Source organism: Platichthys flesus, chromosome 24 (genome assembly GCF_949316205.1).
Source record: "Platichthys flesus chromosome 24, fPlaFle2.1, whole genome shotgun sequence".
Classification (NCBI taxonomy): Eukaryota; Metazoa; Chordata; class Actinopteri; order Pleuronectiformes; family Pleuronectidae; genus Platichthys; species Platichthys flesus.
In genome coordinates, this window is record NC_084968.1 from 5,848,606 (window position 1) to 5,865,292 (window position 16,687).

Consider the following 16,687-nt stretch of genomic DNA (forward strand, 5'->3'; position numbering starts at 1 on the left):
GGTCAAAGGTCAAGGTTACAGCGTAATCATAAGATCGCCTCTAATACAATTATGTATATAGATATTATCAAGAAGATGATGTACAAAATGATTTGGAAGATGGAAATAACTGTTCGTTAAATGTTAAAATCCCCGAAAAGAAAAAGGACAGCCTCAAATGACTTTCAAGAATGATTCTTTATTTCATTGCTATTGCTACAAACAAGGAAAGGTCAGCTCTTTCACACGCTAAAAACAGTTTCATAGAGAAAACAACTTTTTTACTTTCTTTAGAAATCACTGTCCTCATCATAATCTAGCACTTGTATCTGATCTTTTTTCTTCCCTTCCTCTTGCTCCACTTCTTTCTTCTCCGATTCTTCTTTTTCTTCTTCTTCTTCTTCTTCATCTGTCTCGTCTTCTTTCTTGGTCTCATCTTCCTTGTGAAACTCCTGGTATATCCCGGTCAGAGCTTTTGCTGCCTCAAGGGACACTTTCAGATTTCCTATCACCTCCTTGTCTTCATCTAGACTCAAGACTGGAGGAAACAGAAACACAGAGCATGTTTTTACAAATTATCAATAAAGGAATATGAAAGAGCATGCCCCAAAACCTGGAGGCTGGAAATGAGAATAAAAACATTTGGTAAAATAATTAACATTTTTTGGAGAGCTTCAGAGGGTGGGGGCTGTCCCACTGAACGCCCTGGCCATATCACTGGGTCACCAGGATGGAGTATAAGGGTGGAGGAGGTCAGAGAGGTAACAAGGGGCCAGGGGATGAAACCTATCACACACTACCAATACCTACTGTCAATCTCTTGTTCAAGGACATCATTTCCTGTGAGCAGCAGTTCTTGTAGGTCGAGAGACGCGTGTCCCACTTCCACACACTCCTCCTCATCATCATCATCCATCGGCTCACTGACGACTGTGAACTTTAACCTGCCGCGAGTCAGGCGGACAAACATTGTTAAATACTGTGATTTGGTTGTACAAGTAAAAGGAGAAGACGTAATGAGCTGAACAAAAAAAAAACAGATGGTTTTACCTGCCCTGGTTGGGGTCAGTGCCCTCCAGCATGGTGTAGAGATACTGTCTGAGTGGAGCCGACCGCGATCCGTCCACGTAGATCACTGAGAGAGACCATGACAGAGCTTTGTAAAGGAGCGGTGAAAAGAAAAACTGCACAGAAACACGAAAAGATCACCAGCTCTCACCTCGTGTGAAGTTGTAGTGAATCTCCTCTCCCTTTGTGGGTTTGCGGAGGGACATAGGCGTTTCTGTCGTTTCTATGGGGACGCCCAGCAGCCGGTATTCCACATACACACGCTGCACCGACTTGTCCAGTGCCACATGTGAGGACGGTTCAAAGGTCAAGGACAGGATCTCGACTCTCAACTTTTCTCTCTGAAAAGCACAAAAATTCAGTTGATAAATTCATTGGAAGCAGAGGAAAAACTAACATCTGACTGACACATTTATATTCATATTTGTGGCTTTATTTATTTTATAAATTTTGACCAAACCTACAACATATCTGAAGATGGACAAACAACAATAATAAGAAAGCTTAAGATTCCTACTTTGTTAATTCATTTTCTCTCTCTCTCACTGATTTAAATGTACCTTTCTTATTTTCCGTTTAGGAGGAATGATGATCATGTCACTTTGTGAGGAGCTTGACTCTGAAGACTTAGCGACATCACTGTCTCCTGCAGCAGCTGTGTCATGAAAAAAAAAAGAAGATTTATTTCATTTTAATTTCCATGGTCTGGGATACAAATTAAAGCTTCATATATATGGAATAGGTCATTTTCTAAGATGAATCTCTATATTTTGTAAGAGTTTCGAGGTCAAATTATTTGCGATGAGATGTTTTTTCTTCTCGGTTTCAAATTACTGAGAGAAACTCAAGGCAGGTGCGTGTGTATGTGAATAGTTACCACTCTCACTCCTTCCCTCCTCTTCATCCTCTGACACCTGATCCACAGAGATGAGGTCCTGAGAAAGAGAAATGAACCCACACACTCTTGATTCTCTTTTCACAACAGTTAGTTAACTGGTATTTCTTCTACAAGGAAAGAAAGGTGTTTTGAAGAGGCAGTGAGTTCCAACCTGAGTCCTGACATCGCTGGCGGAGCTTTCCCTCGACAGAGTGGCAGGTGATTGCCTGGGAGACCTTCCCTCTGAGGAGCTAAAAAGAAATGTTTCAACATATTCTTATTATTTAATCTTAATTCATCCAGAAAACATTTAAGAAAGTACAGATGGTATACCACATTTGTTCATATGACATTGATTGATTGATATAGGTTGCATTGTTTTTAGCTAATGGCTGTATGGGGATCTTATTCACTTATTTGCCCTTCTATATAAGAATGTGACACTTGAAAAAAAATCAAGCCTTACAATATCAAAAATATGGAATGGATTTTTGCATCACCCAGCACTACTTTAGAACAATCAACAACTTACGTCCGAGATGGCAAATGAGACTCAGGTGTAGGATGGGTTGTGCCCTGGTAAAGGTCAGTTGACCTCTTGGTGGATCTCTTCCTGTCTGTGGACTGACGAGTGTCCAGAGGTTTCACAGAGATAGTTGGCTCAGGTCGTGTGTTCTTTGAGCTTTTCAGTTTGACAGCTGTAGGCTTAGGCTGCAAACAGATGAACATACAAGTAAACAAAATGATCACAATAGCACTCAGCAGTCGAACCTTTGTAGGTGTTTAAATCTCACCCAGGTTTTTGTCTCCCTTTGCACTGCTTTGGTTTCTCTTGCAGCAAGTGGCTGAGTCTGGATCAAAAGTAAAAAAAAAAAAATCAAGCTGGTGAATTGGGGTATATTTAAACATCCATTTTAGCTTTTACCATAGACTTAATATAAAGTTTTACTTCAATGATGCCAGATATGAATGCTGCCATCTTGCGGATTGGGATTGGGATTCAAATTTTCATTGATTTGACTCGCTTCATACATCAATTAAACAAATGAACATAAGATACATGTCTAGTTCCTGGGAGCATTGCGATTCCTAAACTTTTTTAGAGCAAAATAAATAAAATTTAGAGCAAAATAAGAATGACCTTCACTCTGGGCTTGGCTATGGGCTTCTGTGACTCCTCCTCTTCTCTCCTCCTCTCCTCCCTCCCAGTGCTTTCTGTCGCTCTGTTCTGTCTTCCCTGTTTAACCAGTGAGTCGTCGGCCGTTGGCAGGAAGGGGTACTTCCATTTTATCATGATCCTGACCATGCCCCGAGGTCCTCCAGCTGGATCCCTCAGAACATAGTCACCTGGCAGGGCAGAGAGAAAAAAAGAGATGAAAACAGTAATCATTTAACGTTAAGTATTTATTCTTCTTTTGTCTCCCTCACCTCTGATCTCCCTGCCTTTAGCCAGGGCTCGCAGTGGGATGGGGGTCTTGGCCAGATAAGTTGGTGGCACTTGGTCATCACCATCATCAAACACGTACACCCAAAGACTGCTAGACCTGGGCAGAGGTGAAGTTCAATCTTTTTAGTACATTACCAAAACACGGGTTCTACAGTATCAAAAAATAATTGGTGTGTTCTAATATTTTGTAACTTCTACTCAAATACATATTCACCATACCTCAAGTAGTGCAACACATCAGCTGTTACTGCAAGCGGGTAGCTGGTTGTGTCATTGAACACCGGGTCAGCAGCGCACTGGACCGTTTGAGAGACGTGAGGTGGCAGGTCGTAGAACCTGTAAGTCGCGTAGGCGTCAGGAAGTAGTCCTGGCCAACGAGTATTGAGGCCCATGCAGCTCTCCAGCATCACCACCAACTCATTGGGGATCCCTCCGCCATAGTCGTGTATCTCCTGTAGCAATTAACCAATCATGTAAGAAACACAATCCCATACATGCTGAAAATGTGGCAGAGCAATGACTTTGTTGAGTCTTGTAGACACCATGAGGTTATAGACCAACAGAGACTCACAAAGTCACTGTTTTAATTAAACTTAGTCAAGGTCAGATTTCCGCTTTGCAAGATGGGGCGTATTTTCTCTGTCTTACCTCGGAACATGTCTCTTGCCAGCCATACGAGTAATGCACAGGACTCCTCTGTGATGCTGTTCTCCTTTCACCTTGTTTCTCTACTTCAATGCAAATGGGCTCTGCAGGAGGGAACAGACGCACCCAGAAATCAACCACGCCCACAATTTCAGCTTCAGAGCCTTAGAGAGAGACAGAGAAAAGTAACGGTTTTGACATGAGTTGATGCATGTATTTTAAAAGAAAGAGATGATCAGACACAGGTAATAAGTGGGATATTAAGGTATAGAACATCTTCTAAAATTCCTTACCTGTGATATTGAAACGTCCACTGACACGCTGCCCTCTCCTCTCCATGGTTCCCATGAGCGACATCTGCCCACTTCCATGAGTCACAAACTTGACCCCTCCTATCGCCTGGTGGAGCTCCACTCTGACCCTTGACCCCTGACCTCCCAGCCTGCCCAGATCCCGGGCTGTCAGAGCGTACCGGGACGTGAAGCCGTAGTTGGGCTGACAGCCTGACACGAGGGGAGTGGAGTGCACCTCGAAGTCCAAGAGGCCGTAGGTGCAGAAGGTCACAATGTCCTCGCTGATGCCCGTTCCTACGCTGAGCCTGCTCATCGTCCGCTGCCCAGCAGGTGTGTAAGTGGCAGCCTGGAGGTGCAAAAACAGCAGACATCAGTATCTTGGGAAACCTGAGTGGAATTAGTCGAGATAAAAACCACCTAGTTCAGATAAAAGGTCTGAGTTTTCACCTTAAGGTGGATCTCTAGTAGTGACTCCCCTGCTCTCAGCTGAGAAAAACCCATGTCGTCTTCAATGGGCTGTACCACCTCCTGGTCTCCAGCTGGCCAGGTGTACTGCATTGGTATGGTCCTTGTATAGTTCCTGGGGCTGTATACTAGCTCTTTCAACTGGGCTTTAGAGGACAAAGAAGAGCTGATAAGTTCACTTTTTTCTCTAATGGAAATTACTAATCCAAACTGACATTCATTCTAGTTAATTCTAACCTTTATTTTTTTTACTGCCGCCAAGGGGGTTATGTTTCTGTTTTGTCTATAAGTAGTAGCAGGATTACACAAAAATTAGATTATCATGAAATTTGGTGGAATGATGGGTCAGGGCAGATGCCATTACATTTTGAAGCAGATCGCAATCAGGGGGTGGATCCAGGGATTTGTTTTTCACCTTCTTTGAGGTTGATTTTCAACACTTTAGTTGATATCCATAAGAATAATTCATGGATCTTTATGGAAGAAAATCCGGCATGTTTAGGACAAATACAAATCCCAATCTGGTGAATTTAAATGCGATTTCATTAGCGATCTGTTGGACCTTGGCAGAGAGGTATTTGCTCTGTGAATGCTCTTTTGATTTATGCTATGGGATTATCGGCTTTCCATACCTTGCAGAGTGTTGATCTGAATGGCTCGTTTAGCTAAAAGCTTGTCTTTCGCTGCCATCCTACTCCTGCTCTCCCCCCTTTCTCTCTCCATCTTCTGGCCAACTGTTTGTAACTCTTCCTTGGGATTGAAATAGAAAAGAGAAAAATCAGAAACAAAAGATCACAAAACTGTCTGTGCTGACTGTCAATTCAGTCTTGTTCGCATTTGCGCTATATCCACGTTAACTTTGATGTGTATGTGGATGTACCTTCAGGTCGTTACTGATTTGATGCTCCAGCAGTAGCATGTTCCTGGTTTTCTGGAGCTCCAGCACAGTCTCAGCATGTATCGCCTGGATATTTACCATTTCACGGGGCAAATCCTCTACCTTCCCATCAGGCCAGAGGAAACGCAGACTCTCCCTGCTCTCCTGCTGCATCCGGAATGTCTGTAATTAGAAGGAGACCAAGACACAAGATTTGAAAGAGATTTGGTTCAGTCTTTTCAAGCAGCAAAGTAAAAGAGAGGACAAACCTTGATCTGCAAAAGAGTGTCACTGAGCTCCTCGACACTCATGTCAAACACCTAGAAGAGAGGATGAGCTGTGTCAAGATAACACACAGAAAGCAGATCAGAAGCAGATGTTGTATAACAGCTTTAGGAGTGATTTATTCAGTTCATCATCTCTGACCTTAGTAACAGAGTCCAGTTTGTCCTGCAGAGCAGAGACCCGCTCTCTGTACTGGAGAAGCTCCCGCTCTAGATGCTCACGTTTGTCTCCCGTCATCACTGAAAACTCTAAAAGGAAACATCACAGGATATATGCTTTTTCCAGGGAATTCATTTGCTTTTTTAGCAAATGACAGATGTTTCAGATGCTGTCAAAATTGATGCTCAATGGTGAATTACCATTGATTATCTCAAAATTGATTTGTTTCATCAAGCTGCAGCAACATACTGAGACTCCTACCTCTGTCCCGCTCTCTGTGCTCCTCTAACATCTTCATCTCTTGCCTCAGTTTCTCTTTCTCCAGCTCCAGTCTGCCTCTCTCCTCCCTCTCTGCTCCCAGTGCCTCCTCCAGCCTCTGGATATCCAGCCTGCACACGTTTGGCCCCACGTCCTGACTCTTGTGGTCCACTACACTATGCACTTCCACGCGGCCGTCGTGGTTGGTTTGGGTATACAAAGTACTAGGGAAGAGAAGATACATGTTGTATGCTCTATTGTAAAGTATTCATTGCACTCAGAGTAAACCAAACCATTTCAGAAGTCTCATATATATATATACGCACGCATATTCATCTCAATTTCCCAAAACAAAGGTTTCATCCTAACAGCCTTCTGATTAATGTGGTGTATTATATCTGAGCGACTCTTACCTCTTTAGTAGAGTGTCGTAGCTTTCTTTTATCATGTCCCTCTCCCCTTCCAGGTCTGTTATCCTCTCCTGTAGCTGAAAAAAAAAAAGAGTTAAAATCTTTTGAAGATGTTACAGGATCTTGAGCTACCTTCTTGTTACTATTGATACATGCAGATACAGATACAGTTACAGATGCAGTACCTTGTCCAGGTTCTGTAGAGACAGGCTAGATGTGTTAAACTGTCCCTGCAGTGCCAGCGCTCTTTGTTTCTCCTGCTTCAGCTCTTCTGTCAGCTCCTCCACTTTCTCCAGCAGAGCTCCCTGGCTTTCCCTCAGCGACCTGTGACTCTGGGGTGGAAACATTACACACTCAATATAAATCCAACCAGTAATGAATCGACTCTGAGTCCCTGCTCATGTTGTAAAATATTCAATGATCTTTTGTATTTGGCAAGGTTTGTACCTCATCTAGCTGATTCTCATATGCCTGGAAAGAAAGACATAAAACCGTTTATCTTTTGAGGTGGAATAAATTAAGTGCTGAAAAGAGAAAACAACTGAATTGATAACTGAAGAACAAACGACAAATGTGCTCAATGAATGACTGACAGGACGGCCATCGTACTTCTTGCAGGTCGTTGAACTTCTCCTGTGAAACTCGCAGAGCAGTGCTTTTGTTTGAGAGCTGATTTTGGAGACGAATCAGATCCACATTCTCTCTGATAGTTATTCTGACAGAAAAACAAGACATAACAACAATAAAGTAACATTTCATTTACAACGTTGTAACACAAAACACTATAGGTAGCACATTTCACCATACATATTCTCAAACTGTAGATATTTAGTTTACATTGTATATATTCGTTTTATATTTCTTTAGCACCTGTGTCTGTCGGCCTGCTGCATCCTCATCTCTTTTACGGTTCCCTCGATCTCCTTCTCCTTCTCTCTCAGTGTGTCTCTGAGGGACTGGGCAGTCATCTCCATCTCGGCCACCCTCATCTGCTCTGTCACACTGGACCTGCTGGATGGGAGAGGTGCTGATGAGGTCAAAGTCGAGGCATGGGAGGGAGAGTGATGATTTTTTTTTCTGTATTTAAATTGACAAGTGTGTAGTTAGAAGTAAAACAGTGAGAGGCTTTGGCAGGACTTTGGTGATATAGGAAATTGCGCTCTCTGTAATGTATGTAGCTGTTATAACGATCCACAGGTGGATGTTCACACAGACCTCAGCAGAGGACGTAATCTTGAGAATTGTGAATAAATGGTTTTCCTGTTGACACTTACAATCTCTCCACCTCCGCCCTGCTGTCATCCATCATGGGGCCATAGCGGGCCGGGGCTGTCTGGGCTGCCCTCCTGACTGTGCCCTCCACTTCCATATTTTTACCTGTAATAAAGAGGATGAGGATGATGACACTAGAGGAAGGTCAGTGATAGAGGAGGAGGCAATCAGGCTTGTGTGTGCTTATAATCTTCACCTTTGTTGAACTTGTATGGGGTGCGTCCCCCCAGGTCCATAATGTGCTGCTTAGCCAAGCTGAGTTTGTTCTGCAGCAACCCTTTCTGGCTCTCCAGCATAGCAACATGTGCCTCCAGCTCCTGTATGGTGTCCTCCATGTCTCTCTCCTTCACACCGGTGGACCCAGGACGGCCCTGACGGAGACGCATTAGCCTGGTGGACATCCTGGGACCGGGAGGAGGAATTACATGAGCCTCATTTGTGCGCTTGTCTTCATCATTTATCTCTTGTAATAACATTCTAGTGCAGTGACATAGAAAAGCAACCTTGACAAATGAGATGCCCCAGATATCTGGCATTATATTCATTAGCTCCACCAATGACGTTTTCATGTGTCTGTGTGTTCGTTCATTTGCAACAAAAATAACACTAAAACAACTGAACAGATTTTGAGGAAACTTGGTCAAAGGCTGAAAACAGAAGAAATCATTCAATTTATGTGCAGAACCGGATTAGGGGGCAGTTCCAGGAATATTTGTCTCTTTCTTTAACATTCTGAGATTTTAAAACCTATTTAAGAAACTGAAAACTTTGAGTGTGTATAATTAGGCACAGCTTGATCAAATTTGATGTGCTATTCTAGTTATGGTACGTATACATTTTTATGTTTGAATGTGTGTTACCTGCGCAGCCTCTGTTCCTGTGTTCGTGTGTGTTGCCTCAGCACACTGTTCTCCTCCTGCAGCCGCAGACACAGGTCCTCCAGGTGCTCTCTGGGAAACCGAAACAGGCGTTGATGGTCTTAGAGAGAGGGAGAGAGAGAGAGAGAGAGAGAGAGAGAGAGAGAGAGAGAGAGAGAGAGAGATTCCTTTATTAATAGGAAGAATTATTTTGTATTCCTTTCATTGAAGATCACTTGAAAAGTGATGAGTTTTGTAAGGAGTTTTTACCTTTTGTCTTCATAACATGATGCTTCTTCCACAGTTTCACATCACGAAGAGTATCTAGGGGGGGGAAATGTCAGGAAGGTGACATTTACAAAAGTTGGATTAAGGCCCACAAAGGTACACTAAGAACTTCTTGTGCAGAATTCTCAAAGACCTACAATAATTACCCCTTGTCCTTCATCCACTTTCATCATTCATGTCTATTCTTAATCTTATCCCCGCAGCCAAAGCTAATTGCAATTTTAACTTTCAAATATACACTCGAGCTTTGATGAGAAGGTAGAGATGACCCCAGTTCAACATCAGCTCTGTTGCTCTGTGCTGGAACATCTGCATTATCTATGCTGATGAATATCAAAATACTTTTTATGGATGATATTGACAAATTCTCCAAATTATAAAATTGTAGAGAATGCTGTAGAGAACATGAACATTGAATAATTGTTACTAAACTAAACACATACAGAGACCATTGCACACAAACCTGGGACAGTTGGCATGAGCCGCCCCCTGATTAGCCCCACATCTCTGACTGGGAGATCCTCTGCCGTCTCGTCCATGACAGGTGACATCACGCCTCTCCAGTGGGACTCAGCCAATCGGACAGGTCCAGTCTTCCAGGATCACCGCCGCAAATTTGTCACATTGATATCAACTGCTGGTTCACTGGCTTCCATGCAGGAGAAGTTACAGACTGCCAAGTGGAAGGAGAAAAATTATGTTAAAATCTATACGAAAATAAACAGGCAACCAGTGTAGGGGCCAGTGTTTCTCTCCTTTCTGTCCTATTCAGCACTCGTGCAGCAGAATTTTGAAGCAACTGGCTGATTTGTTGTAATTATTGGTAGACCAGAAAGAAGAAATGGGCTCACTTTGGAAAATGTATCATCCCCAACAGTATTATCTTGACTATACATCTTAATGACACTCTTCAGCAAATTGTGACAATCCCCTGGGCTTCTCTGACTGACAGTTCTGCTGTGTGAACAGTGGGCAGCATACTGGTAGAACAGGAGCACATTTAGCTTTCCCTCCATATACAACATCACTGAAACCTATAGTCACTAAACATTTGACTTACCCTTGTTTGCTGACTCTCCAATGTAGTTTACCTTCAGTAAAGAAATGTGTTGTGTTCCTGCTCCAGCCTGGTGTCCATTGTAATCTGCTTCTACATGTAGTGTCCCCGTCCTGTGCTTGGATGATATCAGATTTAATCCCTCTTCATCCCTTCCTCCCTTCTTCTTTCACAGCCTCTATTAGCTTCGTCTTTAATGACACATGTCCTGGAGGAAATGTGTTCACCAATTCACACCAGTGTTAACTGATATCTTGCAGTGATCTTATGTTTATGTGAATGCATGCATACCTGTGAGTGAAGACTGGTGGGCATAATTCCTTATCGCAACACTCAGTCTTGAAGTCTGTCTCAGTGCTCCATCTGCCCAGAGGATAATCTCGTCTCTGCGCTAATCTGATTAGCACCACTCAGGTTCTAGTTTGTGGCCTGTAATAACTACAAATAGGTATAATTTGAATAGTGTGTGCTGAGCTTTTTAATAGAGCACAAGCAAAAGGAATATGAATAAGGAGATGGAGGTCATATACAATAGCACACTTTAAAGTTTATTGTTAGAGGGAAAGAGAGAAGATAGAAATAGGACATGTATGAACCAAGTGTGAAAGTTGTACTTTATGTTAATGAAACATCAAATGTCAATGAAGAGCATGAGTTATCGTATCTCTGTACAAAAGATTTAAGAAATGGAAGCAAAAATGTGCAAGATTTTTTTTTTTAAAACAGAAAATCCTGGCCTCCGTTGACTCCACTGACAGGACGGATGATAAGTGGTGATTTGTTGTCGGCACTGTCACTCATTTCTGGGTTAAAAAAGGGAAACATGGCGTCTGTGAATTGAATGTGTGTAAAGGAATAGATGTGTGACTGGGCCTCTGCATCATAAAATGACAGTGTCCCATCCTCATAGTCCAAAAACATGCCGATGACCCGCGGCCTCTCAGAGACAACCAGCATCTCTGCCTGTTCTGCACATGCTCGGTACTCGCTGCCCTTCCTCAGACAAACAGTCCAGTAGCCGTCCTCCGGGCAGAGTGTAACCACACCTTTCCTGTTGACTGACTTCTGAGCTACACCCAAGTCCCACGCTGTCTTAACTCCAACATCCACCTCCCAGTAGTGCCTCCCTGTGGTGAAACCCTGCGTAGCAAGAGGGTATCAAGTCAATATCTCAGTGTGAAACAGTAAGACATAACGTTCCTACAGGGAGAAATATATCCAAACAACCATCTTATTCACCTGAGAGGCGAGGACACATGGTGCTGTGTCAAAACGCTCTGGAATGTCCACCAGGTTCTGTTCAACATCTCCATCCCACACCTGTCTCCCATCCTGCGATAGTACCAGCCAAGTGTTGGCTGTCCTAGGGTCCAGGTGAACATCAGCTGCAGACATACACAGTTTACATGTTCTTCTCACTGTGTTAAGAAAGCAGGTTATATCCTGACTTGCCAATTAAGAGTTCTTAATTACACTGGCTTTTCTGTGAAATGCAACGATGACAGGTATTAAAATGTGTTTGAGACTCTCTCTGACTTTGCTTTATTTTCTATGTCAAAATGTACCTGCATACTGCTGCATCTTCTGGTGCTCTGGAAGTAAATAAGAATATATCAGCCAAAATTAGACAAACGTTTGTTTATTCTGATTTTGGTGCTGTTGCGCAGAAGAACTATTCATCTTTCGAGAAGGCCGACCTTGAATGGAAAGCTTTTTCAAAGCCAAACGAAGATGCTCCTCAGTGTTGGCCACAGCTCTCCTCAGATCCCCCAAACATGTGTGTGAATGGACAATGATGTCGGAGCAGGATTTGGTGAGGTGTGGAGGACTCAGAGCTGGAAACCTCTGACATTATGAGTCAAATAGGAAAGAACTGGCTTTAAACCAGTGATTTGACTGGGAAATATGACAGGAAATATTGATCCAATAAAACAGCCCTTTAGTTTGTCTTCATGCTGCTATCTGCTAACTGTTTCTGCAGCTTTCTGCTATATTGCTCCCTGTATCACATTTAACACTAGTGTAAAGTAAATTGCCTAAACATTTGTCACAAGAACTGAAAGCAAAACTATGACAAATTATCTTTCACCAATTCAACTTCTAATCTCTCCAAAAATGTTTTCAGGCGAACGTTGATCAAACTGCTGTGAGTCGACTCCTGACCTGCAGAAGACGGAGGTGGTCCTCTGAATGAGAAAGCTGCTCCATCTCACTTCTCCTCCTCTCCAGCTGAGTGATTTCCAGCTCCAGCTCTGTGATGAGCCTGGCTGCCCTCTGCTCTGCTGCCGTCTGCTTCTTCTGGATCACGTCCACCAGCTCAGCCTGGCTTCTTTTCATTAAGCGGAACAGAACAGAGAAGAGCTCCGTACTATCCTCGATATCCCTGTTTGAATTTTCCTGCAGACAATAAATAAGGACAAAGGGTTAGGCTAATTTAACTGCTGCTATAACTGCCCTAATGAAAACATCGAATGAATCCGTTTCATCCTCTGATGTCAACTCACTTTGCTGAGCTCCACACAGTGTTTGAGCTCCTCCACTTTCTGCAGCCGGTCCTGGATCATCTGCTGAACATCAACCTCGTTCCTTTTCATCTGAGCCTGAATATCACAACAACAGGAATCAAAATTAAATCTGGAATCAGCCGAGGATCAGAATGAGGAGTTCAGGGCCTCACCTTCTTCTCCCGACTCTCTCGCTCTACTGGGACGGTGTCATGACAGCGGTGGTCCGTCTCGGTGCAAAGGACGCACACACACCTCTGGTCACTCCTGCAGTACAGCTCTAGGAGCCTTCTGTGACTTTTACACATCCTGTTCTCCAGCAGTGCAACAGGTTCAATCAGTTTGTGAATCTTCAAGGTGGCGACTCTCAGGTGGGGCTCCAGGTGACTCTCACAGTATGAGGTCAGACACACAAGGCAGGACTTCAAGGCCTTTGTTTGCTTCCCGACGCACACATCACAATGTATGGTTTTCCCCACCGCTGACATGATGCCGTTCTGCCTTCTTGCTCGAATCTGCTCGGACATTTCCTTGGCGAAATAGTTCTCACAAAGCTCTGGACGGCCCTCGAAGGCCGTCTGACATTTGGGACAGCTGATGGTAACGCTGCCGTCCCACTGGGACGTGATGCAGGTGAAGCAGAAGCTGTGACCACAGGGGATGGAGACTGGCTCTGAGAAAACATCCTGACAGATGCAGCACTGAAACTGAACATCTGACAGGTGGATGATGGGGGAATCCATGACCTGAGAGACTAAGACAGGTGTGTATTAACTTAGGAAATTAGATCTGGTAATATTATCAATCCCCTTTAAAAAAAATTACATTTATAAATGATACATTACAGGGCACAGAATCTTTCAGAGCTTTTGTTCTCTGTTGTTAATGCAGCCATTAAATGTAATTTTGTTCCAGCTAGAAAAATCTCTACTTCCTTATAATTTACTTTAAACAATTCATAACTGCTCTGTGGCCAAAGTCCAGTGGAACAGTAATGAGTCAGCTTCTCCCTCTCAGTTTCAACCAAGGACTGAAAACCTCCATTGAAACTAAAATGCAGGCTTTTTTCCATCTATGCATCCTGCATCTCGTAAATGTAACATGTTACCACGATTCAAAACACGCCCTGCAAATATGCAAACATATTCAAATATGATTCCCTCCTTAAATAATCATCATATTATACCTGCTTTAGGGTTAGGGATAGACACAAGGCCTGACACAAGACATAGCATAAACATGAATATGACTTTTTTAAACATTTCTTGATTTTTCTTGATCTTACCTTATTGATCGAGGTGAAAGTTAAGTTCTGAGAAAGCACTGGTAAACACTGGGACAAAGCCGAAGTCCTCCTCGCTTTGCTGTTACCACTCCCTCTGGGACTTCGCCCCCCTCCGGAGCTGTAAAACCCCCACACTGCTCCAATGTGGGAGGAGAGAAGCTTCAGCTTTACTGGGTTTGTATTGCCCAGCATTTCTGTGTGGCATTTGTGCTGTTTAGGAATGCATTGAGCGAAAAGAAGGAAGTACCTGGATAAAGGTCAGTCACCTTCACAATTTCACCACTCCTTTTTTTCCAACATGCAGGAAAAAAAATCACACAAATAGTGTAACATAAACAGAAATTCACACAGCTATAAACCCTTTTTATACAGCAATATATTGACGTCCTAAAATCTGCATACTAGTTTTAAGAATGATCACTGCAATGATAACACCTACATGAAGTGTGTAAAGTAAAACACAGTTAAAAAAAAAAAAAAACTCTGACCTAATTCATCAACCATCACAGCATTTCTAAAATCCTAAAAAAACCTAAATAAAATTACTTTAAGCTTTTACATTGAAGAACCATCCTCCATCTTTTCCATTCTCCACTTGGTCTCATGCTTCAAAATGCCGCCAAACCTTCAAGGACAACGACTCTGGCAATTTTTTTCAGCATTACTTACTGGCAGCAGACCTTTCATTTCCTATTCATTGTCAGGTGGGCAAACAGGTGACCGGGGGAAATAGTTTAGATGGGAACATCCAGTCAAAATCAATCATTAGTCCTCTGGTAAGAACACTAATCTACATTGTATTAGATAAGATAATCTAATGAATAAGTAATAAAATACAAATTTGATGAAATATAAAGAATACCACAAATAATGTTGAAAAGAATATATGCAGTGTGAACAGGATTGGTGATTTATATATTATTGAAACGTCACATATATTGAAATTCCACAAAAATTACTGCACAATTATGGAAGTTACAGCTGAGTACACGAATTTCAGTCCCAGAATGTGGAGTATGTGGTAGATTATAAGTGAGCAAGCACACCGTTCACTAGATCCTCACACTGCAAGTATAGAAGTAAAGTGTAACACTGCTATTTTTATAGTAATTCACTGTTGGCTTTCTTGCCTGGTGTTGTATGTGCCTGATACCTTTCTTCTGTAATCATGAAATGTTTATGCAGAATGTTTACAACCTTAAATTAAAAATATACTTGTGTTATTTGTATATTTTAAGGAAATATCTTCTGCACAGATGTCTGATGGATGATGTTGATGATGGCCAAATAAAATAATTACATCCAAGTATTACTAAATGAGCCTCAGTTGTCCTTTATGGAACATATGAATAGAATAGTGCACAAACAGTATGTGAACACATATTCAGGCTCGTTGTTTTTTCTCCCTCTGATGATGCACCACCTGCTGGAATTAATTCCAGCAGGGGCTGCTCACAGTTAGATTTATAAAGTGGCCAATTACAATATTCGCAATGACACCAGAGGAAATATAAAAAAGATAGCCAATTATACCTCACATTAAATGCTAGGCTACAAACACAAAAATTACAAATCAGTAATATTAGAGGCACACAACAGTGGGTCAAAAAGTGAGTCACAGAGTTCTATAATGAAAAGGACAGAGAGAAGAACTGAATATTGGCAAAATAGCATAAGACAAGTAAAAAATCAGATCCTTTTCACAAAAATATCATGGAAAGCAATTTGCACATAGCAGTGTACTCTGTAATAAGTGATTCAAATGTGACACATCAGGCTACAATGAAATGGCAACTGAGTGTAACACACACACACACACACACACACACACGCACACACACACACACACGCACACGCACTTTGCTCATCTTCTTTGCGCCTGTGCAACATGCTGCCTTCAAGGCTTAAGGAAAAACAAGTATCTGAGTTACTTCATATAAAATCTGAAATCCTCAACAGATTGGAAAATAAATAGCCAGCACCTTTTTCCCGTGTCTTTCAGAATTACGGACAGATATTGTAAAGAAGTTGTCTTTAAAATACAATTTCCCTCAAAATCTATTTGATATGTATTTTGATAATGTGTCTAAATTGTGAACATGCTGAAATGCTGCATGGAATTCATTTGTAGAAAATATATGTAGATTTTGGTTTAATTGTAAAACTGCAACTGTACTTGAAATCTTTTATTGAATTTAAATGTTTGGTTATAAAGTAAAAAACCTGTCTGCGGCTATTCTCCCTGTGGTGTAGTTTTTCCCTTTGTTTTGCTTTAGACTTCATGTAACTTCCTGTTAATGATTTAAGCTACAATCTGAAAATGTTTAATACAAGTTTCACCACAACCATTAAATCCGAAACACTGCATAAACCTTTATGGAGAAAACCTTTATTTGGACACCTCACCGATGGCCTCCGTCTGTTAACCCAGAAAGGAACGATTTACTTCATGAAACAGTAGAAGAGATAAACCAACTTTACACTAGTGTTACCCTCACGGTGCCAAAGGGCTGACAAAGCTAGCAACAGAATGTTCAGCTAACTGATGAAAACAATTAGCTTACCGTTAGCTAGTGAGTTTGTCAGCACCATACCGGGCACAGTGTTGTTATTGTTTATCTTTCCACATGTCCCTCAACCAGGATAAGTCATGTGGTTCGG

At 42.1% G+C, this 16,687-nt stretch overlaps 2 protein-coding genes across 3 annotated transcripts; both read right to left on the reverse strand.

Annotated features, from left to right (window-relative positions):
* Positions 1-158: 158 nt before the first annotated feature.
* rpgrip1 (RPGR interacting protein 1) lies at positions 159-10,357 on the reverse strand. Its single transcript, XM_062384337.1, has 31 exons — positions 10,241-10,357; positions 9,644-9,853; positions 9,163-9,216; positions 8,896-9,013; positions 8,232-8,437; positions 8,038-8,140; positions 7,634-7,774; positions 7,373-7,478; positions 7,211-7,234; positions 6,949-7,095; positions 6,767-6,840; positions 6,357-6,577; positions 6,078-6,184; positions 5,921-5,971; positions 5,655-5,834; positions 5,407-5,524; positions 4,757-4,920; positions 4,310-4,655; positions 4,020-4,180; positions 3,591-3,823; positions 3,353-3,468; positions 3,066-3,271; positions 2,719-2,775; positions 2,457-2,635; positions 2,097-2,175; positions 1,925-1,982; positions 1,608-1,702; positions 1,199-1,388; positions 1,030-1,114; positions 790-923; positions 159-517 (listed from the first exon to the last, which is right to left on the reverse strand). The coding sequence occupies exons 2-31, from the start codon at positions 9,729-9,731 to the stop codon at positions 270-272; spliced, it is 4,089 nt and encodes a 1,362-aa protein (XP_062240321.1). The 5' UTR covers positions 9,732-9,853; positions 10,241-10,357; the 3' UTR covers positions 159-269.
* A 407-nt stretch (positions 10,358-10,764) lies between these two features.
* btr33 (bloodthirsty-related gene family, member 33) lies at positions 10,765-14,240 on the reverse strand. 2 transcript variants are annotated; one of them, XM_062384339.1, is made up of 8 exons: positions 14,027-14,240; positions 12,915-13,487; positions 12,742-12,837; positions 12,401-12,634; positions 11,935-12,082; positions 11,803-11,829; positions 11,477-11,622; positions 10,765-11,377 (listed from the first exon to the last, which is right to left on the reverse strand). In XM_062384339.1, the coding sequence occupies exons 1-8, from the start codon at positions 14,216-14,218 to the stop codon at positions 10,955-10,957; spliced, it is 1,839 nt and encodes a 612-aa protein (XP_062240323.1). In that variant the 5' UTR covers positions 14,219-14,240; the 3' UTR covers positions 10,765-10,954. The 2 variants fall into 2 exon arrangements, with proteins under 2 accessions (XP_062240323.1, XP_062240322.1); XM_062384338.1 differs by having other exon boundaries at positions 12,915-13,495; positions 14,027-14,235.
* Between the last annotated feature and the right edge of the window lie 2,447 nt (positions 14,241-16,687).